The sequence below is a fragment of the Pristis pectinata genome, chromosome 9 (assembly GCF_009764475.1).
Source record: "Pristis pectinata isolate sPriPec2 chromosome 9, sPriPec2.1.pri, whole genome shotgun sequence".
Classification (NCBI taxonomy): Eukaryota; Metazoa; Chordata; class Chondrichthyes; order Rhinopristiformes; family Pristidae; genus Pristis; species Pristis pectinata.
This window is the reverse complement of record NC_067413.1, coordinates 91,165,143-91,190,279: the sequence shown is the minus strand read 5'-3', so window position 1 is coordinate 91,190,279 and position 25,137 is coordinate 91,165,143. Positions and strand designations below refer to the sequence as shown.

At 39.8% G+C, this 25,137-nt stretch overlaps 1 protein-coding gene across 1 annotated transcript in view; it reads left to right on the top strand.

Moving 5' to 3' along the window:
• The window catches only part of csmd3b (CUB and Sushi multiple domains 3b), a 1,392,611-nt gene that overhangs the window by 909,215 nt on the left and 458,259 nt on the right, over window positions 1-25,137 (top strand). The window contains 2 exon segments of the mRNA XM_052022622.1: window positions 9,793-9,896; window positions 17,114-17,226. Coding sequence (XP_051878582.1) covers window positions 9,793-9,896; window positions 17,114-17,226 — 217 coding nt within the window.

Here is a 25,137-nt window from a genome sequence, read left to right as displayed (position 1 = left end):
CACGGTCCTGATGCAGGATCCCTCTGCCTCCACAGATGTTGTTCGACCTGCTGAGTTCCTCCAGCAGTTTGTGTTTTGCTCCAGCTCACAGCATCTCTTGTGTCTCTAGTTGAAATGTATATATTGTATAAACACTGTCAGATTCAGATCTGCTCAGTCTTGGGTGAATAGAGAAGCCACACAAGTTTTCTTGAAATGGATTTAGTTTTGAGTTAAATATTAATGAAAATGTTAGAATTGTTTGTCCTTAATAATACTGAGACTTTGTCATAAGTTTCAGCTCTTCATTGGAAACATAATAGGAAACAGTTTTTCATTCATGGCATTAGAAGTGGGAAGTTTATTGATGATTGCACAATGTTCAATTGCATTTAGAACTCCCCAGGATATGAAGTTGTCCACACCTGCATGCAGCAAGACCTGGACAGCATTGAGGTGTAGGTTGTAAATATATTGCTTTTCATTCTGCATTGTTGGGTAAAACCTGGGATACCCAAGCCAACATCATTGTGGGTGTATCTTGGGAAGGGCTGCTGTGGTTCAAGGAGGTTGCTCACCAGCACCTTCTCAAGGACAGTTGGAGATGGCTAATAAATGCTGTCCTTGCCAGCACACCCACATCCTGAAAACAAATTTAAAGAAGGTCATATCCTATTCTTCCAAAGTCTAGAATAAAAGCATAATATGAATGAGTATAAGAAAACCACTGGTATTTATATTATTTTTTAATTTTTTTATGAAAGATTATTTTTTCAGACATTTTTTGTTTCTTTGTTTTCTCTGAGTTGTAGCCTTTCCATCTACTTTCTGCCTGTCTTCCACTCTTAACTCTGAAGCAGAACTTAGAACCACTTACAGATGTAGATTCTAACTGTTTTCACTTATTCCTGTTTCTGATTTTTAATCCTGCTTCAGTGACTTTGTCAACATTAATTGCCTCTTTTGGCAATTAAACTTACTGCATAGAAATCCTTCAAACCAGTATTGGGTCATGGATGCTTTCTCCATCATTGGCAAGGCATGCATTAATATGTTGTTAGAGTCTCATAAAACAGTCAGAGAAAAAATCAATTCACTCCAACAACATAGACTTCCTGACAGATTAAATGAAAAAAAATAATTGTGAGGTAAAACTGAATGTTATTAATGGGAAATATTTGAGCAGCAAATGAAAAGGTTACAGATCAGTAAAACAAAAATGTCTGTCAAATGACAAATGGGAGAATTAGGTCAGTTGAAAAGCTAAATAGTTGCCATTCACAGGCTCAGCACTGAAACATAAAGTCAGGACAAATGTAAAGAGAGTGAACAAAAAAAACCTAAAATGAAAGAAAATGGCCAAAGATAATCAAGGACAATAAAAATTGGCACATTTTTTGGCACATCAAAACAGATATGGCCAAACCAAAGAGTAGGATGCCCATTAAATGAAAGTGGCAAGCTTGTTGTCCAATGAGTGAAATTAATGAAAACATCAAGTAAACATTTTGCTTCAGTTTTCACAGCAGAGATGGATGTGGAAGTACCACAAGGGCTGAGTTGTAGAACTGGTAATGGAGGCTTTCAAATAGAATTTGTGCAGTCAAATTTCTCGTAGCTGAGGTAGACAAAGAGAAGCTAATGAAGAAATAGCAGGCACTCTGAATGTAATTAGGTAGAATTCTGTGAGAGGGAAAGTTATTCCAGTGAACTGAAGCTTATAAAAATGATATCCTCTTAGAAAGATGGGCAGAACTATAAGTCTTACTTTGGTCACTGGTAAACATACCCTGAGAATCTATGGATTTTCCACCAGTCTTAAGATAAGATTTCTTTATTAGTCACATGTATATCGAAACACACAGTGAAATGCATCTTTTGCGTAGAGTGTTGTGGGGGCAGCCCGCAAGTGTCACCACGCTTCCGACACCAACATAGTATGCCCACAACTTCCTCACCCGTACGTCTTTGGAATGTGGGAGGAAACTGGAGCACCCAGAGGAAACCCACGCAGTCATGGGGAGAACGTACAAACGCCTTACAGACAGCAACGGGAATTGAACCTGGGTCGCTGGCACTGTAATAGTGTTACGCTAACCGCTACACTACCGTGCTGTAATTCTGATGATAGAAACATTCACATAAATGATTTATGCTGCTTGTCTGTGCATTTTGCTAATCCTCCACGAGAGTTTCCATGGGACACTAGCAACAATAACGTACATAAATGATTTGGATGAAAATGTGGTAGGATGGGTGAGTAAGTTTGCAGACAACATGAAGATTGGTGGTGTTGTGGATTGCATAGAAGATTGCCAAAGGATACAGCAGGATATAGATCAGTTGCAGATATGGGCGGAGAAGTGGCAGATGGAGTTTAATCTGGGCAAGTGTGAGGTGCTCCACTTTGGGAGATCCAATATAAAGGGAAAGTACACAGTTGTGCCAAGATCCTTAACAGTGCTGATGAACAGAGGGATCTTGGGGTCCAGGTACATGACTCCCTAAGAGTGGCTGCACAGGTTGACAGTGTGATAAAGAAGGCATATGGCATGCTTGCCTTCATTAGTTGAGGCCCTGAGTTCAAGAGTCAGGAAGTTGTGTTACAGCTTTATAAGACTCATGTTGGGCTACATTTAGAGTATTGCAACCAATTCTGGACACCTCATTGTAGGAAGGACATGGAGGCTTTAGAGATGGTGCAGAGGAGGTTTACCGGGATGCTGCCTGGTTTGGAGGACATGTGCTATGTGTGGTTGGATAAGCTAGAACAGCAGAGGCTAAGGGGGGATTTGATAGAAGTTGATAAAATTATGCAAGGTATTGATAGAGTAGACAACCAGTATCGTTTTCCCAGAATTCAAATGTCTAGTACCAGAGGGCATGTATTTAAGGCGAAAGGGGGAAAGTACAAAGAAGATGTGTTGGGCAGGTTTTTTACACAGAGTGGTGGGGGCCTGGAATGCACTGCCAAGGGTGGTGGCAGAGACAGGTAGCATAGGGGTGTTCAAGAGATTCTTAAATAGGCATATGGAGATGCAGAGAAGGGAGAGTATAGTTAATGTGTGGGGAAGAGGGATTAGATTAACGAGGAGTCATTGGTTTAATTAGTTTGGCACAACATGCCGATTGCATCGTTTATGTGTGCATATCTAGCTGGGGGAAGTTGCACATCTGATGGCAATGTTATGTTCAACACACAGCCTGCAGAACATTGTTTAATGAGACTGCATATTTTAAAATTTGTTTTTAAATAAACAGCAAACTATATCAGCCACTGATCTTCAAATTCTCAATGTGCATCCCATCATGCACAAGTCAATAGACGGACAAAATGTTTAAGCTCTAGGCCTTGGCCTGACTTTGTACACTGAAATGTTGTCTGCTAAGGCCCACCACTAGAAGGTCTATTTGAAAATAAAATATTGTCAGGTGTACTAGCTGCGCAAGATTAGGTTTTGATTATATTTGTTGCTTATGTGACTTGAACAATTTCTAATTTCTTAGAATATAATTTATAAGCCAAACAGAATATTTCAGTTGTCAAATTGTATGTGATTGACTTAATATTTCTACCTACTTTTGCTTTCTTGATGATTAGCAGTATTTTGTAGTGATAGAGATAACTGAACAATTACAGGAGTTGTGGATTATTGAGGGAGATCAAAAATCTTGTCCCACTACAAATTCAATGGCAATAAGACAAAATACTTAATTTATTAACAGGATGATTATCAGATTTTAATGGGTGTCTCATTACTTTCCCGTAGATTTCAGACTTCCTGTATGACCATGTTTAGGATACTCAGGTACTGGGGACCTTAGTGATCTATTTAAATGGCATAGGGGAATGGAAACTGAAAGACCACTCCAATTTTATCTTATCCCCACTGAATGATTCCCAATCCCATTGACTGATTGCTAAGGAAGGAAATGAGGTATTTATCTTCATATCTTGAACACTTATTGACGACATGCCACCCAGATTTTGCTCTGATTTTAAAGAGCCGAATAAGGATGATTGCAATGAACAAACATAAGAAGATATCCTTACAAATCAGAATCTTACTTCATGTCTACCACGCACGACACATATTTATTTCAATAATTGCGTTACCTTCTGTTGCAAGATGAAGGATCCCCATTGGAGTTGGTCTTCCCTACTGCTCCTTTACCAGCTTGCAAGAGGGTTGTGTCCCTTCCCATTCTGGTGTTGGAGTCACCTAGGAGGAATAATATTCCTCTCTTTGGATGTGGACTTGGATTTTTTTCTAGGTCAGAGTGGAATCCTCCTTGACCTCATCTGAAGCTTCTGGGGTTGGGCTGTAGCATGTTGGTTCTGTGTTTTTGAGTGAGCCAAATGGTCACAGGATGGTCACCAATTCTGCAGGTGGAGTGAACTGAGATTCTGGACTATCTTATTCTTGATGGCAAAGCTCATATCTAGAAAACAGTGCTTCTCTTTCAGTTTGGTGTATCTACCTTCTGATGTGTGTACAACACTCGTGTGAGATGTACACCCCACCTCTGACTATTTCATTTCCACAACTTTCACACTGGACTAGAAATGACAAACTGTTTCCCCTTGGCATTAAAACAAAATTGTGGGTCACCCTATTGTTGTTTGTGGAAGTTACATGCCTGGGGTCTGAGGAGTGATGATGCACCTTGTTATCTGCACATATCTATGACATTGTAACTGATATTTATGCATGCATTACAAAGCAAATTTCTTTGAAAAAATTGTAATAAATTCAGAATCAAAATCAGGTTTATTATCACTGACATATGTCATGAAATTGTTGCTTTGCGACAACAGTACAGTGCAAGACGTAAAGACGTTAAACTATAAGTTACAAAAATAAATAAATAGTGCAAGAGAAGAATAACGAGGTAGTGTTCATGGGTTGACCACTCAGAAATCTGATGGTGGAGGGGAAGAAGCTGTTCCTGAAAAGTTGAGTGTGGGTCTTCATGCTCCTCTTTTATATATATAATTAGTAAGTGTACTCCAGCTTAAATATCGGAAACTGATTGATAACCAGGATTGGATGGATTGCAAATCATAGTGAAAGTTTTTTTTTATTGATGTTACGTACCAGCAACAAAAGAAACACACCGAGTCATGTATAAGTGTTAGAAACTATTTTATTAATAACTACCTGTGATAATAAGAAAAATAAAAGTAAAAATGTTAGAATGTTAGAAGTAAAAATGTTAGATCTTAAACATTAACCCCAAAAACTAAACTCGAAGTGTGTATGTGTAATAGTTCTCAAAGTTCAGTTCAGCAAGCCATAAGGTGAAACGTGAGCAACGGCTTCTGCAAAGCCACCGTTGACTGAAGAGGGAATGTAGAGAAAAAATAGAGAGTAATTACGAAATCCAATTATTCCATGATGGAACTCATACAACACTTCAATCCATTCCTTTGTTCCGAAGTATCTGCCACCCCAAAAGGCACTCGAGACGTGACCGTTCACACAAATACCTGTTTCCTTCTACAGGTTAACGACAAAGTGGACTCCACTGAATTATTCCAAAAATCCATACGTGGATTGTAGTGACAGACACAGTTATTGTTTTTCATCCATCGATACAGAGACCAGCAGGCAGGTGCCTCTCTCCCTCTCTCTCTTCTCCCTAACTGACTCTGACTGACTGCTCCAAAACATCATCACATCCTTATCTCCTGTTGTCGTAATCACGCTCCCCCCCACCCCCCCAACACACACACACACACACTACTGTGCTATGTCTTAGAGGGACATTCACCAATAGTAACTTAATCCGTAACATTGGTAGGTCATTTGTTAATTGATAGGAAGTCTTGTAGTTGTGCAATGTGTTGTACCGTCTACAGAGCTGGTAATTCTAACTGTCCTTTGGAACTCTTGCTTATCATGCAAACTAATTGTGGTCTCAATTTGTGGAAATTTATTCTAGGTTATTTGCATGAAATAAAGTATTGGCTTTGCATTGCATTCTCATTCCTTCTTTTGGAAGTTTCAGATATCCGGAACAAAAAATTTCCAAAAATGGAGCTAACGTAATACCTTTCCTATCTTGGGCTTCCTTAAAGCAGATTGGGACAAGAATTTTCTCTCACCTCTTTGATCTAACATGCAATATTATTGTACTGTCTGTTGTATTTCACTTCCATGCAGCCCTAGCTGCAGTGCTTGTCATCACAGTTCTCTATATTGATGCCATTATTATACTTGCCAATTTCATATATACAGCCAGTCCCTGTGCAACATAAAGATTCTGTTCCTGAGAACTGTCCGATTTCTCAAGTTGGAAACGTCTGTTGCTATCTTGAAAAGTTCTTTGAACATTTTTGGGAGAACTTGTGTTAATTTGGATTTCCATATGCAATTTAATGAAGTCTGGGAACTTAAAAGCTTCAAAGAAGCCTGTGTTAACTCAGGTTCGAATGTTGTAATTTGCCTTTTCAGTAAATAATATATTTCAGCTGCTGAAAGGCAGGAGAGGTCCTGGCACTATTTTTAACTTGCCTTCACAAACTTGTTAGATTGGTGATAAAAATCAAATAAACCGCAGATGTTGGAAATCAGAAATAAAAGCACAAAATGCTGGAAGTACTCAGCAGGTCAGGAAGCTTTAGTGGAATGAGAAACAGAGTTAATCGTTCAGGTCAGAACTGGTAACGTGGTGGTATTGCTGGAATAATTTTCAAAGCAGCAGCTATAGGGCAAAACCAAACAGGTGACATTAAGATTTGTTAAAGCACAGGGAAAATTAGCAACTGCCTTGAGGTTTAGAACAGCAGAGTGTCATCCTTTCCAACCACCTCCCAACTGTTATGAACTGTCTCCTTCCAGTGTGGATTTCAGGAGAGGGCTGGATTTGATTTTGTCTACTGTGGTGGAATTAAGTGCTGACTGTCATTTACTAAATTTATGTGTGAACAATGAGCATTGGAATAACGGTGACTAATATTTATGGAATCCTGCAAGGTTTGCAAAGTTTGGACCTTCAGAGAACGAGGAAATAAAGCATTCAAAAGCCAAAACCTAAGACGGGTTGATTATATACCCCCCTCGGTTACAACTGACAAAGGGTGGAAAATTTGGCATTTCTTAGGATAGAATGGACTCTCTCAATCTAGAATTTTAGCCTGTGAAAGTTGCAGTTAATGGTATAGTTGGATTGAGTTAAATGACACTGCAATTGAGCTCAGTTCGACATGTCAACATTTTAAAAGTTTTTCAAAGTTTTAAAGTGCTGGTTGGCTAAATTGTAGTTTTAATATGAACATTGAAATGCAGTTTTGTTTTGTAATGGTAAAACATTCAAGATTCATTAAATCTAAAAAAAGGAGACAAAATATAAAACTAAAAGCTCAAAGCTCAGCCCGTTTTAACATTAGGGTGGAATCCAGCTTGCTTTCGTCGGTTCATTTTGCATCATTGTTCTTAATTTAAACAATCCTCAGTTCAAATATCCATATACACCTCATCGAGCACTTAGAGCTAAGTCAAGTTCCACTTTGTGTCCTTTGTCTGGAATTTCAATCATCTGGGATGTATGAATTTACTCTCAATGAATAAAGCTATTTGAAGGAACAGTTTGATAATCGATGACAACTCAACTTGCCTCAGTTAAAGCTGTAATTTTTTTACTGCATGGATGGACTGTGTGTGGAGATTTTCCTACATTTTGTAATATTCAGTATTCTAATTCTGGATCACATGTGAGTTGACAATACAGGAAACACAGAGTGAATACAATAAAGCTTTTCTGTGCAAATGATTAAAGTCATTGTCACAATTTCTATTATTGTACCAGAGCTCATTACAATGATACGGCAAAGTGATATCATTAGTGTTGAAGCAGAGTGCGTACTTATTCTGCAAAACTATCTCCTCTTGTCTGCTGAGTCCGATCCAATCCAGTCTGATACTTGCAGAATCTTCGTATTTTCTCAGCAGGCAGCTGTAGACAGAAGAAACACACAGGCCCCGTAATTGATCCAAGTGTTTTTTATTGTTAAAACAGAAAAGAGAGGGTTGGAAAATTATCCCTTAGGGGGTCATTAGGACCTGGACAGGCTGGTGAATGACAACGTACACAAGAGGCGTGTTCTTTGCACCTGGGATCCAGCCTGTAGAACCAGATGCTCCTGGCAGTTATCCAGGGAGTTTTCTGTAAGGATATGATTGTAGTCTTTGAATGCCTGTAGTTTGGAGAAGCTGACAATGCAGTGAATTCCGTGTGCTGTTCTTCTTGCTCCTGTAGACCGAAGGAAAAATAGACAATGTCTTTACTACTTCGATATGGAGTTTGTGTGACAGTCAGCAGCAAACCATGAGATATGGCAAAAATCAGCAGCAGCAGTCCAGAATGATCCAGAAGTCAGGAATTTGAGGATGTTTGTGACTCGTCTCTGTAAAGCAGTCAAGGCCCACATATAAATTTCTATTTCAGATTGTAGGAGGCCACAGATCTTAGTGAAGGCTAAGAGTGCATTTGGAGTTTTGGCTCTTCAAATAGCATGGCTTCCAGGAAAGCATAGTGAAAGTTCATAGTTCTATGAACGGAAAATGAACTATAATTTTCAGAACGGTGAGAGTGAAAGGAAAAAATGGTTGGAGAAATGAAATCTTGCCAAAAATTGAGGAGATAGATGTTCTATTTGGTGCAAAGTTACTCTGCTGAGTTAAGTTGATTTTCAGCGGGGAAACACTTTATATTTGAACAAATCTCTAGTTCAATGGGTTTTAAAAAGGAAACTATTATTTTATGCATATGAAGTAAACAAAATTATGTTTTAGTAGGCCACAAATCTTGGACTTCAAGTCATGGTGCAAGCTGTTTTATTTTCCTCTGACCCCTCTCTACTTACACCCCCTCCAGACAGGGCTGCTATTAGTAAGTCTTCAGCACCCTCTCCTGGTTAACACAGACCCATTTCATTCGTCTTCCCTTCGACTCCATCCTAGCATAGACAGTCACTTAGTTCTCTCCGTCCTTTCCCCCTTCTCTGCACCTTTAAGTATGTCACTTCTCTAAATTTTCCCAGTTTTGAAGAAGGATCATTGACCTCAGACCTTGACTGTTTCTCGCTTCACAAATTCTGCCAGACCTGTTGAGTATTTTAAGCATTTTCTGTTTTTATTTCAGATTTCCAATGTCTGTAGTTTTTTTGAACTTTAACTTAAAAAGTTGATTTTGTTGTCTGTCACTGCACCATACGTTGAAATCACGTTGCTACATTATGCACAATGTAATGGAGGCAGAATGCGAGTCTGCAAAAAAAATTACTTGATTTGCTATAACATTAAAGATCTTATATCCTTAAATATTTGCATGCAGCAAATTTAGTTTTGTCAGGGGAGAAAGAAGTAGATTGGAGCTACAGAGCAAATAACATGCTTACAACATAGAAAATCTAATTTGCACCATATTTTTGTTTTCACTTCAGACGGAGTATCATAAATATCACTCAAATGCTTTGTAATCTGGCTAATGTAATCAATGCCCCGTAAACAATAAAAAGCTGCAGCATTCTCAAAATTCTATTAAGTATGATTCACTTAATTGGTATTTTTAATGTAGTGAACATACAATCAATGCTCCTGAGCATTTTAAATATAATTTGAGATAAAGCAGGAAAATGTTAATGATTGATTCATTGACACAAAATTTGTTATGTGGAATCATACATTTGCGTTGAGTTGGATAAAGAATGATGTTTTTTAGTTCTGAATTAGACATAGCCTGTGCAAAGATCTTTTTGTAAGTTGCCTGCTAAATTATCTATTGTTGTCTTATCTCTTTTAACGCCAGGTGATTCAGATTGATTTTGAAGAATTTGATTTGGAGATTGGCTACGACACCCTCACTATTGGTGATGGAGGAGAAGTTGGTGATCCTACTACTGTTCTTCATGTGTAAGTACATTATTGATCACCTGATAATTGTACAATTATCTGCATTAAACAGGAGTTTGGCTTTTTAAGTGCTGTTGAAATGATGAAACATCCTCTAATTTTTTTCTTAAAAAATTTTGCATAACATGTACAAGATGGCAAAGTCATGTAACCTCTTTTAATTTAAAACCCGAGTCGAAATAAATCTAGCAAAACAAAACCAAACAGTATATGCGAAACACTACAGATCATTAAGTATCAGAAAAGAAATCATGGAGGTTAACATTTTGGATGGAAATATTCATCAAAATTGGAAGAGGAAGAAAATATGAGCTAAAACAAGGAAGGAAAGATCGACAAGGATCACTGGTTGATGTACTGACAGAAGGTTGTAAAAGACAAAGACGTTGTAAGGACAAGATCTAGGTAGGGCACCTCTAAGATCGAAGGGAATGTAGTGAAATGTGAACGGGGATGGGAACAGAAAAGAATCCAAAAGGAGTGAAGCTGCTGTAGTCAATGATCGAACCAGGAAATAGTTGAGCGAACACAAAGTCACAAAATATTCATGCCTCAGAAAGCTATTTGGTCTATTACAAAATAATAATGCCCCTCCACTTCCCACATTCTCTATCCAATTGTTTTTATGTGATCCGAGGGTATTTACCTGCATCCCTCTGGGAATCTTCACTGAATGTTGATTGTTGTCCATGTGCGGTAGAATTTGCTATCCAATTGTTAATCTTTATAAGTTTGAACAATGTTTCTTCATTTTTACTGTTAAATTTAATGTAATATTACAGATTAACTTTACCTTCCCATTTACTGTCCTGCGTGCAGCAGAAATTCAACTGTCATTAAGCAGCCTATAATCAAGATGGAAGTGCTTAGTTGAAAAAACACTATTTAGTAAACATGGTCATACTTGTGCAGACTTTGGATAAAGATTTTGATGCCCTGAAAGAACCCAATGCACATTGTTTTATTGATATACAGGTTGAAGCTCTTTAGTCTGGCACCCTTGAGACCTGACAGATGCTGAGCCAGAGTAAATGCCAGACCACAGAAATTGCCCCCAATCATCTTCCTCTGAGCAGGAGAAGTGTTCTTTTTAAGTATAGACACATCCCGGGTTACATCAGGGTTCTGAGAACTGACTATAAAAAAGTTTCTGTCAGTAAGAAATGCTGTTGGCTGAGATCACAAAAGTTGCACTGGTAGGTTAACTAGCTACAGATTAGTACAGATATTAGTTAAGGTTAACTCTTAGTTAGAATTACTTGATTAGCACAGATCTGGACTGCGGATTCAAACCATGCCAGACCATGGGTGTTGCCAGATGACAGAAAGTCTGACCAGAGAACTTCAACCTGTACAAGAACCTCCCCTTATCATCTTTCTTGCCTTTCAACAAAAAATGTTATTTCAAGCCATGCACTTTCATAGTTAAGAATTGCAGAATGAGCTTCAAATGGAAATTCTGTTTTTCATGACTCGGAGAAGAAGGATGAAAGAAATGAGGCCCAATTAATCAGACAGCATGAGAAAAGAGAAAGACCACTCTGGTGCCAAAGGACTTACAGCTGAAGTGCATTTTCCGATATCTTTCTTACAAGCTCTGTTTTAGCAGACTGTGGTTTCATCATGAAAACTTGAAAGGGCTACGTTCACTGTTGGAGCTCTGTTCATCACTTGTGCCTGCAACTTCAACAGCTCTTAGCTTTTAAAACTTGGTTAACACCAGAAAACTACAGGGAGGTTTTCAATCAATATTTTTGGCACTCCGCTTTAGGACAAATTACAATGCACCTTTTCCTCGGACAATTGAACTTACACAATTTAAGACCACTCCCATGCACATTATGGAGTATGCCAAGAAATAATATGGAATTGCTGGGTCGCAAGGGGAGACAAAGCTATGGTTTGCACTCATATTTCATTGAATGTTACATAAATGGTAATCTGGTGAGTAATTCACTGGACTAACATATAGAGGACCAATTATCTGGAATCATGAATTTAAATCCCTCTGTGGTCAATGGGAATTTAATTTCAAGGAAATAAATAAAATATTTCAAGAAAGCAAATTCCGTGGAGATAGAGGAACTGAGAGAATGTAATACAGTCCTTACAGGAGGCAGGGTGGGATGAAGAGGACTAGGACTTTGTTCCATTCTCCCAGTTCTTCCATCTCTGTTGTACTTGCTCAACTCCCCTGGGACTGAACAAGGATAGAGTTCCCCTGGCCCTCACCTTCCACCCTAGTATCCTCACCTCCAACAGATCATTCTGAGCAATTTCAGCCACCTTCAAGGAGATTCTGTCACTAGACATATCTTCCCCTTTCAGCTTTTTGTGGGGGCCATTCCCTTCTCGACTTCCTGGTCCACTCTTCTGTTCCCACTGACCAGCCCCCTTCTTTATGGTACTTTTCCCGACAGTTGCAGGCAATGCAACTCTTGTTTTTTCACTTTTTCCCTTAACAACATCCAGGGACGCAGTAGTCTTACCAAGTGAAGCACTTGCACATCTCCCAAACCAGTGCACCGCATTCGTTGTTCACAGTGTCATTTCCTCCAAATGCAGATTGGGTGATCGCTTTGTGGAACACCTGCATTCAGTCCGCAGTGACTGTTGCCTGCCACTCTAATTCTCCATCCCACTCCCACTCCCATTGGTCTGCGGCTTCCTGCATTGTTCCAGTGAGTCCCAACACAAGCTTGGGGAACAGCACCTCATGTTCCATCAGGACACGTTGCAGCCTTCTGGACTTAATATTGAATTCCCCAACTTTATATCAGTTGTCCATCTGTGATATTTATTCTTATTCTGGAACCTGCTGAACATGTTTTCCTGCTTTGCATTTTGCATCTCCTACATTCTTTTGTCTAGGCTAGGCACACGTTGGAGGAACAACACCTCATATTCCGCCTTGGGAGTGTACAACCTGATAGCCTTAACATCGGTTTCTCTAACTTCTGGTAACCCCACCCCTTCTTTTTCTCCCCTCCCCCCAATCCTTTGTCTTCACTTATTCCTGTGGCTCCCTTCCCCCACCTTGATGACCTGCCCATCTCTTCTCCTCCCCTCCCCCGTCCTTTATTCCATGGTCCACTGCCCTCTCCTACCGGATTCCTTCTTCTTCAGCCCTTGGCCTCTTCTCCCTCTCACCTCTCAGCTTATTACATCTCACCCCCCCCCCCCACCCACTGACTTTCCCCCTCTCACCTGGACTCGCCCATCACCTGAACTCACCTATCCCCTGCCTGCGTGTACTCCTCCCCCTCCCCCCCCCCCCCCACCACCTTATTTCTGGCTTTTGCCCTCTTCCTTTCCAGTCCTGATGAAGGGTCTCGGCACAAAACGTCGACTGTTTATTTCCCTCCGTGGATGCTGCCTGACCTGCTGAGTTCCTCCAGCACTTTTTGTGCATTGCTCCAGATTCTAGCATCTGCAGAATTTTGTGTGTCTCCATTCTTTTGTCTATGTCCTCTTGCCTATGTTCTCACCCTCTGACTGTTCCCATTCACCACTGATCAGATAACCTCTCCACAGTTTATCCCCATCGTCACTCAGTTTTACCCTAGCAGAGATAGCCCCCCCTCCACCCTCTGATCAAACTTCTTTTGACTCCTTTCCAGTTCTGACGAAGTGTCTTTGACCCGAAACATTAGCTCTGTTTCTTTTCCCACAGATGCAGCCTGACCTGCTGTGTATTTCCATTAATTTATGTTTTCATTTCAAACGTCCTGGTGAATCTCTTCTGCAATCTCTTTATAACTACCATATCCTTTCTGTCATGTGGTGACAGAACTGTACACATTACTCCAAGTGGAGTTTAATCAGTCTAATTAATGTTTTGTGCAACTGCAAGCATATGAAATGCTGTTTTCTCTCCCCTATCCACTTGCGTCGCCACTTTCAGGGAGCTATGAACTTGCACCCCAAGGTCTCTCTATACATTAATAAAACCCTACCATTTACTCTCAGTGTCCTACCAGAATTTGACCTGCTGAAATGCATTAACTGCACTTACCTACCATCACTCTACCCAAATTTCCAGCTGATCGATGTTCCACTTTGTCCTTCCACAAACTATCTACAACTCCACCAAGTTTGACACCAGACACCAGACCCATTCTCTGAAATGGCCTGTGGGGCAATTTGAGATGGAGAATGAATTCCACCCTTTTTAATGATCCCCACCTTCTGTATACAAATAAAGGAACCCTAGGTTAATATGAACCAAAAACATTCCATTAACCAAGTGTGCTATTCGCTGGCATATAGATTACAAAAGCGTGAACTTTCACCTTGCTCAGATGGTAATGGTATTTTTACAGTTGATCAATATAGGGTTACATCTTTACTTCAACAGCAGGATTTCTGCTTTATGACAAATTACTACTTTCATGATGATCATTATACATCTTCGCAGGAGCACCAGTGTTGCAGAGGAACAATGTGTGAAGGACAAACAAAACGATACAAGAACTGAGCAAACCAGAGGAATGCTCCAAGTTGGATTTTGATGTCTGGTTTGGATTGGAGATGTTGTTCAAAGCACTTCTGGTGCCATCACATGAATTGCATTAGATGTACATTTTAATATTAGGAGATGATTGATGGCAGATTTTCACAGGGTGTCATCAAACAAAACAGTGAATCAATTGATGCTGTTGATCCACTCTTGAAACATTGGCTGCAAGTACATAGTGAGTGATGCTATATAGTTGAAAGATGGAATTATTCAGCACTCCTTCATGGATGAATGGAATACTCTTATTTGGAAGACTCAGTCTATCAAAGATCTTTATCTTGTATTAACCTCTCTATCATCAAAATAAAATCTTGCTTCTCACAATTAACCATCACATCCTATAGCTGAAACATCATCACATACCCATTTTCTTCAAAAGCAACAGGCATTTCTTGTTTTAATTATTCCAATGATTTACTGCAACTTTTATTACTTGGTGTGCTACCTGATATGTAGATGATTGTTAGCAAAAGCAAAGATTGCTTCTCTCAGGGTCCCCATGTCCTGGATTAGATGTAGGTCAGGCTGACATTTTGGCATTTTTTGAGACTTCCATAAGAATCAGATGTCCTGTTCCTCTGAGCCGCATGCTGGGTATGCGCTCTTGTGTGCTTCACCCCAGGATCTCCAATGGCACCAGAGAAAGGATTCTGATAACCAATGTGAAAACATAATTCCCAGTCTTGGAAAGATATGTAATCCTCAGAGAGAGACCCAACCAATTATCTTTTACTCCCTCCAAAACATTGATTTTATACTTTGTAAATCAGTTGCTGTTGAAACTTTTAGATGGAACCTCAAATCCTCTATCCCGTCTCTATGTTGAATTGACTGAGTAATCTGCAACTCTCTTCTGGAGAAAGTTCACAGATGGTCTGCTGCACCATCCTATCCTGCAATGTCATTAAATCTTTTGGGACTTTTGAGCACAGGAGTGAATTGTACCACTGCCCCGGGCACATTTTGCACACATCAGAAGAAGCCAATCAGAACCCACATACATATCTGAATCCTTGTAAACCTTTCCCTTTTCCTGATGGAACCTTCAAGATCAACGTGCATTTTCTCCAATTCAGTCATTGCCAAGCTTGAAAAAGAGAGTAGAAAGCAACCAGATCTTTTGCACAATATCTTTAATATAATAAAACCCTACAAGGAACCTTTCATGGGATAAAATAAAAGTGATTGATAGTAGAACTAGGGAGAATGATTTAAACCGAACAGAGAAGTTGGGAGAAACCGATATTGAAAAAAATAATTAAATTGCTTTGTAACTTCAGATTACCATTTATTATGCACTTGTTTGAAAGACTGGATTTAAGACTTCTTGGACTGTTGCCAGAGAACCTGAATCACTAGACGAGTATAGAATCAGGCATCTGAAATAAGTTGCAATCATTCTTTTAGACTGTAAACACAAATGTATTCATGTGTTACAATGAAATAGGAAAATAATGTATTAATGGAAACTGTATATTCCACTCCTTTCCTACTACCATTAAGGAAACTGTTCGAAATGCAATAATTTGTAGGTGCCTCTGTGTTTTGACAGAATACTGAACTGAGTATACAAAAAAAACAACCTGAAAGGGGTGAATTCAAACTTCGCTGCCTGGACATTAACCTGGTGGAGTGGATCACTCGCTCCATGCAGAACTTGTCTGATTTATGCCTCAATGATTTCTCTTGACTTTGATAAAGGACAGTCAGTCTGCTCTGCCAGATTACCATCCAGCCTGTAAAATTGAAAATTACACCCCAATCTACAAAATGACTTCATATAAGGACCGAAATGATACAATATCCAACTGAGATAATATTTCAAATATTCAAGAAAAAAATTAACATGTCTGTTCTGTTTTCTCTTCCTTCCTCAAGTTTGTTTCCTTTTTTAATCCCTTTTCCACCCTCTTTGTAGAAAAAACATTTAATGCATTTAATTATTTTCTGAAATTGCGCTCTTAAGCGATTAGAATTTCATTTCCCTCCTGTACGCTGTTATTGACCCTTTCCTTATCTTAATTTATTTTTATTATATTTCCACCCTTTTGTTGAGCTACTTTTCCTTTTTCAGTTCAAAGTATCCTTTCCAATAATACAGAAGTGCTGCAGTAGCTTGGATATTAAATTGAAATTTGAAAGAATTGGGAATACTCAGCAAGTCAGGCAGTATCTATGGGGAGAAGGAAAAAAAGTTAGCATTTTGTGTCGATGATGTTTTATCAGATCTGAAATGTTAGTCCTCCTTTCTATCTCCATGGATATTGGCTGACTTGTTGACTGTTTGTAGTGTTTTTGGTGTTTGCTTACCTTGCTTACGAATCCAGAAATATGGACCATTCTTGGCCATGGGCCAAACATCGTTCATCCTCAGAGCTAGTTTGGCATTGAAATTCCCTTCTCCTTCATTACTATCACACAACTGACATTGATGTAATACATTTGGAAACCACTTCAGATTTGGGTTTTTGTATTCAGCTGCATCGTATTGTGATTCGACAGCAATACCACAGATGTATCATGATGTGTATTTCACTAGTATTATCCTTCCTTGTAATTAGGTAAAGATAGATTGAATACTGAAAAAAAACTAGATTGTTTCAGGTTCAACAAATGCTTATTTTAAAGAAAACAACTTTAGAAAGAGAGCATTAGTAAACTGACATTTAACATGTTTTCTTTTCCTTTTTGGCTCCAGGCTGACAGGTAGCTTTGTCCCGGACTTAATCGTAAGCAAGAGCAATCAGATGTGGTTACACCTGCAAACAGATGAAAGCATCGGATCAATTGGCTTCAAGATAAACTACAAAGGTAAATGATGAAAAGCAACTCACATAGCAAGTAGGTGTACAGTATGTTGAGGTCAACATTCTCAATTGTATGTTTGAATGACATGAACTCTTGTACATAGTATATTAATCATAACCTGCAGTCGTGAGGTACTGACCTTCTGGATTGCTCAATGTGAATTGCCTTGAAATGGCAGAGGAGAAATACGACTTGCATCAAAAATCCATGATGAAAAAATCCATGATGAAAAAATCCATGATGAAACCCATAATAAGATGAAAGATGTAGATTCTATTATAGCTCAGCCTCCACTGGCAGTGTATTTATAGCTTGACAAGAAATGCATTTTCATTTTTAGGAATAGTAACTTCAAACTCTTCTCAGTTGTATGTATTTTTTAATACTAGGAAATAAGTGTGTTTAATAATCAAAAAAGAAAATTCATTTCTACACATTTATTCAACTGTTTTTTCAATTAAATATGGGAAGATGAAATTCATTGACATTAACCCCTAACATAAATTTCATTCCTTAGCCATCGACTGCATCCCTCTCCATGGTTGTTATCAGAGACTAATTGATACTGCTCGGAATTTCAGGGTCATACTTGATTCTATTAAAACATTGTCTTCATCACCAAGATCGCCTGTTACACCTCAGTTACATCACCTGATTTTACCCCTTAACTCCTCCACTTTTGAAACTCTTATCACTGAATATGTTTGCTTCATATTTGACAAGTGCAATGCACTCCCCGCAAGCCAAAAATTCTCTAGGAATTCAAGCTCGTTTAAAACTCTTTTTTGCTTATGTCCTAAATGCATCAGGTCTTGTTCAGCCATGTTCCCAGTTAAGCAGGCTTCAATTTAAAAATTCTCAACATTATTTTCAAATCCCTCCTTATTCTTGACTCTCCCCTTCTCTGTTTTCTAAACAAGCTGTAACAGTTCTTGGGACCTTGTACATCCTCTAATCTGGCCTTTTGATTACCCTTGGAATATAAAAACATGTCAAGCCTCATAAGAAATTTGTATGTTTCAATTAATTCACATCTTCTTCTTCTAAATCTTTGAGAGTGTAGGTGTTTAAACTCTGCTCAGAGAACAACACACCCATTGCAGGAATCAATCTGGTAAAATCTTGTTGCAGTCTATTGCAATCATATCCTGTCTTGGAGCAACATACAAAAAGCTGGAGTAACTCAACGGGTCAGGCAGCACCTGTGGAGGGAAGTAGACAGTTGATATTTCGGGTTGAGACCCTTCACCTGGACTGAAATATAGAGGGGAGATAGCCAGTGTAAAAAGATGGAGAGAAGGGGTGGAGCAGGTGACGAGGGTAAGTCACACTCTCGGTGACATCCTGGTCTGCTTATCCTTCCCCACCCATCCACGTCCCTCCACAAGCACTCTCCCCTGTAACCACAAAGAAGTGTAACACCTGTCCCTACACCTCCTCTCTCACCACCATCCAGGGCCCTGAATTGTCCTTCCAGGTGAGGCAGTCCTTCGCATGCAAATCCACTGGTGTTATTTATCGCATCTGGTACTCCCGTTGTGGCCTCCTCTATATCGGTGAGACCAGACACGAGCTGGGCAACCACTTTGCTCTGTCTGCCGTGGCTGTCTCAATCTCCTGGTTGCCAGCCATTTTAACTCTCCTCCCCATTCCCACACTGACATACCTGTCCCCAGCCTCCTCCACTGCCCAGCTGAGGCTAAACACAAACAAGAGGAACAGCACCTGGCTGCATGAACATTGAACTCTCCAACTTCTGGTAACTGCTCCCCGACTGCCCCTTCTCTGTTTTTTCTCTCCTCCTGATCCACCTGGCCCCCATCACCATATCTCTTTCCCCTCCCCCACCCTCTCTAGCTTCCCATCACCCACACACCCCTCCCAATGGTTACCCTCCCCCACTATCCCCTCTGCTCTCCCCACCTCCCTCCCTTTACTCCAGGCTCCACCTTCCTTTCCTATCAGATTCCATCGTCTGCAGCCCTTCCAGCTATCACTTCCCAGCCTTTGATGCTATTCCCACTCTCCCCTCCCCCATCTTGATATCACCCACACACCCCACCCCCACCCCCCTCAGCTGGATCCACCTATCACCTGCTGGTTCTTGCTCCACCCCTTCTCTCAATCTTTTTACACTGGACATCTGCCATCTATCTTTCAGTCCACTTGAAGGGTCTTGACCTGAAACATCGACTGTCCATCTCCCTCCACAGGTGCTGCCTGACTCGCTGAGTTCCTCCAGCTTTTTGTGTGTTGCTCCAGATTCCAGCAGCTGCAGTCTTTTGTGCCTCCTCTGTGTGTCCTTTCTTGGGTTGGGAGACACTATCTCTACACAATTAACCAGCTTCAGTTTCATTTGAAGTAATTACAGTGAGCTATCTTGACTCGTGTACTCAAATTCACTTGCCGTAAAGGCATGCATTGTTTATCTCCTTAACTACCTGCTGCACCCTCATGTTAACTTTTAGTGATTCATGTACAAAGACACCCAGATAAGTCTGAATACCAGCAGCTTTCAAACTCTAATCCTTTTAAAAATACTCTCAAATTCTATGTTTCTACCCAAGTAGACACAGACGGTACGGTAGTGTAGCGGTTAGCGTTACACTATTGCAGCGCCAGCGATCGGGGTTCAATTCCGGCTGCCATCTGTAAGGAGTTTGTACATTCTCCCCGTGACTGTGTGGGTTTCCTCCAGGTGCTCTGGTTTCCTCCGACATTCCAAAGACATACGGGTTAGTAGATTAACATGGGTATAATTGGACGGCGTGAGCTCGTTGGGCCAGAAGGGCCTGTTACCCATACTGTATAAAGTTTAAAAAAAGTGAAGTTTAAAAAGAAGTTTAAAGTTATAAAAAGTGGATTACCCCACATTTTTTAAAATTTTATTCAATCAGCTATTTCCTCCCCTATTCTCTTACCCTGTCCATATCAATCATAAATCAAACTGCCACCCAACTTTATATTATCAGCAAGGTTGGTTGTATTACATAGTCCCTTCATCCAAGTCATTGTTATAGATTGTTAATACCTGGGTTTCCAGCACTAATCCTTGGACACCTCACAGTTTGTAGCCTCTCTCCTGAAAATGAGCCATTTATTCCTTCTCTACACCAGGATGTTATTCCCCCCTCCCCCCAGCAAATACCTTGTGCTCTAATTTTCTTCTATAATCTCTTGTATTGTACTTCATCAAAGGCTTTCTGGTCATCCAAATGCATCACATTCTCATTGGTTCCCCTTTTTCTATTCTGCTCTTTGCAGTCCCAGCAAACCCTGATGGATTTGCTTAACATAATTTCTCTTCCATAAATCTTTGTTGACTCTTCCCAATCCTATTATTATTTTCTAAGTACCCTATTACCACTTCCTTTATAAGATATTTAAGCAGTTCCCTACAAGAGATATCAGGAAAAGGAATGGTTGAATTCATGTCATGTTTGGATCTTTGAATGTAGTTGCTGCATGCTTTTGCTCTCAAGGCCTGAGAATCTGGTATCCACTCTTAAACTTTCCTTCCTCTTTACCTCACTTTCAACCACAAAGCTCCTTAATATAGCCATTTGACCAAGATCTTAGTTGTCTGGCATAATGTCCACTTAAGCAGCTTGGCATCGATTTTCATTTGGCAATATTTGAAATGCCGTGGGATGTTTTGCTTATTTTAAAGGCATCATGGAAGTGGGTATTGTTGAACAGGGAATGACCTTTGAAGGTGAAGAGACATCAAGAAAATATGCTAACAGTTTATTTTTTCCTTTGGTTTAGACTCTCAGACTGCTTAATTTTTGGTTGTCATTGTGGTTGATAAGGCTATTCACAACCTATTGTCTATCCCTGATTGCTTGAAGAAGAAAATGCAGGTCTTTGAGATTCCATGTGGCCTATCAGGTCATTCAGTTGTCAGTTGAGCATCATATAAAAAGATGTTGTGCCATAGTTTTAACATTATTACTGCCCACATTATTACTGTTTTAAACTAAAGGATTATGGCAGTGGAAAAGGAACAATTGGTTTCATGAAATACAGAAAATCTGCTGTACTTGAAGTTAAATAAACTTCAGAAAGAAGATGTGCATGATTAAATAATAACTAAAGCAAAATAAATCATACCTTGCAGCATGTCTGACATAGTGTCCTGCATCTTCTGGTCATCACTTCAATGTTCTTTCATGTTCAGGACTTGCCAGTCTGTTTAATTTGAATGTAATAGACTGTTTTCCTGTCATATATTGTTATTCAATGCAAATGAAATACATGGAACATTTACTTCTGGTGATGAATGTTGGATAACATCACAACAAAATTCAATCATATGAATTCAACTCAGTGGATTCTATCAGCATTAATGCACTTCAAGCCAATAATTTACTCCACTGTAATACTTGAAAGTCAAATACTCGACTGCTGATTTTCACTAACCCCTCAATGTGGCATTTTAAGTTGCTATTCCTTTAAATTATTTTCTCATAGTTCTAATTGTTACGTACTGAATATCTGCTCCAACATTCACATATCAGCAAGAAAATTGCCATGAACACAAGTTTTAAGGAAGTGATGAAGATGACTTATGAAGGTAGAGCAATTGCTGTTGTCTACTTGGACCTTAGTAAACCATTTGACAAGGTCCTTCGTGGTAGGCTGGTCCAGAAGAGTAAGTCTTATGGACTCCACAGTGAGTTGGTAAATTGGATCCAAAATTGGCTTGGTCGTACAAGACAGAGGGTATTGGTAGAGGTGTGTTTTTCTGACTGGAGGTCTGTTCCCAGTGCTGTTCCGTAGGCATCAGTGCTGGGACATTTGTTGTTTGTCATATATTTCAATGATTTGGATGAAAATGTATGTGATCTGGTCAGTAAGTTTGCAGACGACACGGAATTAGTCACAGGGTCAGTGAGGCCTGCTGGTGGCCTCTCTTCCCACGCTTGCAAGCTCTCCCACCATAGCTGTTGCTGAGATCTTCTCCCACACACTGTTTTTGTTCATTTCTGACTTAGGAATAGTTCAGGTTACAAACAGTTCTCAGGAAACTGTCATAACCTGGGCACTGCCTCTACTATGTTCTATGATCTGACCAGCCCAATTTGGCAATGCTTAAACAAGTACTTTTTTTTTAAAAACAAGCTTTTGTTTACATTTAAAAGGGTGAATTTATATATTTATTAATCAAGCACAAAAATATAAAGGCTAGTAATCCAATTATTGTACGTGAGTCACACAATTTTACATAACTGAGAATTAATTTAAAAAACAATTGAATCATTTGGTGGTTATATTGGTGCACAGTTGTCAGTTGGTTGCCATTTCTTAAAGAAATCTAAAACTTTAAAAACCGTCAGTTTTTTTGCTGAAAACAAAACCCAACTTAATTTTTAGAGCCTTCTCAAGGGGCTGCATATAAATGCATTTGGCAGAAACTTTCAAAGATGATCCGTCTATTTTGGAGGCCTGGTTGGTTTTGTGGGCAATGCCTGCTACTTGCATGATGGAAAAGATTGTGCATACTTGCATTTAAAACTCCCCAATCTTGGGTGTGAGTTTGACTGATTTTGAGCAAATTGCACAATAAAAATCCAGTGCAATAAAACAGAAACTCGGAGTCTTCATGTAATATGTGTCCTTTCACAATTTTGAACTATAAGAATAATTTTTGAGAGAAACATTTCCAATTAATTCCTTCTAGTTATTCCATCTTTGATAACTTAAATGCTTTAGTGATGTTGAGGAAGACCATGTTCAGTGGCTGTTGTTGCTCCCTCTGCATTTTTCTTGGAATTGTTCCATGGTGAAGACTCTACTGGTTTCAATGTACTGGCACAGTCTTTGGTTGATTGAGGGAAAGGTTAAGACTAATAGCTCGGACCTGCCACAAAACTCATAGTATATTGGTCAGCGTTGATGCTTGTTCTGCGACATGCTTTTGGAACTTGGGGTACCAACAGCTGACATCTCAAGGCACTGGAAAAATACCATTAACACTGTCTCTGCAGTATCCTCCAAATTCTCTGCTCGGACAAGCAAACCGACATCATGGCCTGGGAGAGGCCAACATCCCCAGCACTGATGCCCCAGTTAAATTCAGTTGGCAAAGATGGATTGGTCATGGCAGTTACATGTCCAACACCAGACTCTCAAGACAGACAATCTATCCTGAACTCTGTTATGGGAGAAGGTTATCATGTGGATCGAAAAGGTAAGATATCTTTATTAGTCACATGTACATCGAAGCACACAGTGAAATGCATCTTTTGCGTAGAGTGTGCTGGGGGCAGCCCGCAAGTGTCGCCACACTTCCGGCACCAACATAGCATGCCCACAACTTCTTAACCTGTACGTCTTTGGAATGTGGGAGGAAACCAGAGCACCTGGAGGAAACCCATGCAGCTATGGGAAAGAACGTACAAACTCCTTACAGACAGTGGCTGGAATTGAATCGCTGGCACTGTAATAGCATTAAACTAACCGCTATGCTAAAGATGTGCTCAAAGCTTTCTTCTATAAGTGCAACACCCCTGCTGACTCCTGGAAATCTCTGGCCTAAGACTGCTCAAAGTGGAAAAGGAGCATGCTTAATGGTGTTATAAACCTCAAAGCCATGCATTAGGATCATATAGATGCCCTGCATCTGTTGCAGAAGGAGTTATCCCCCTCAATGCCACCTCCTGGGTTTCCTCCCGGTGCTCCGGTTTCTTCCCACATTCTTAAGACATACGGGTAGGTTAACATGGGTTTAAAATGGGTGGTGCGGACTTGTTGAGCCAGAAGGGCCTGTTACTGTGCTGTATAAATAAAGTTTTTAAAGTTTTAAGACTGCCTAAGAAGATCTCTCAAATATAGGAAGTCAAGGTTAAAATGCAGTTGCCAATCTATAAAACTTTCCTTTAACAATTTGTCATTGATTGAGCCCAAGGTGTGTCATTAGTTCCCCATAAGGCTCAAATAAAGCTTGAAATAAATTTGCATTATTCATTTGAAATTTGTAGACAGTAATGGCCAAGAAATTCTAGCATAGTGCAACGTTTATGCATGCGGCACAGCAGAATGTTATCGGGAAAACAACTGGATTAGGTACTTGACTTCATCTTTCATCAAGGTTGTTGTTTCTTTCTTTGTTGCCTGTGCATGTGGTGAACTTGCATATTGGAGGCATGCAAATATCCGATGGGATGCAGAAGACATTTGGATACACGAGAGACTGCAGATACTGGAAATCTGGAGCAACACACAAAATACTGGAGGAACTCAACAGGTCGGGCAGCATCTATGGAGGGAAATGAACAGTTGATGTTTCGAGCCAAGATCCTTCATCAGTCTTGATGAAGGTTTTCGTCCCGAAACATTGACTGTTCATTTCCCTCCATAGATGCTGCCCGACCTGCTGAGTTCCTTCAGTATTTTGTGAAGATATTTGGATGCCACTTTCGTGCAACTCATTCTTGCCAAAGCTATTTATGCAGCAACAGGCTTTAACGATTGTAAAGCAAACTTCAGCAGGACTTAAAAGGTCCTGCCTGACTAGGTTGTAAGCTTTGGGGCTGGGTGTTTTCAACCACCCAAAAATAAGACCCTTTAAGTTCTCCACTTATACATTTCTTTGAGCCTCTCCACTGCCTCTTCTTATCCTAGACCAATCACAATCACTGCCCCTTACCAGCACTTGAATGAGACTCCAGTACCCTCCTCCCAGCAGCTGATCACAGCCTTCTTCCCCCAAACACAGAGTTAATGCCCCAACCTGACTTTTTAAGGTCCCAGTATCAACTCCTGATAATAACCTCTTGCACTCATAATTCATCTCCCTATGACTTGTAATCTGTCTGAATTCTTCCACTTTCCTAACAATAGTAGAGTGAGCATATCAATGGCCATCAGCGTGCACAAAGTATAAAGGGTCTATTCTATTGCCTCAGGTTT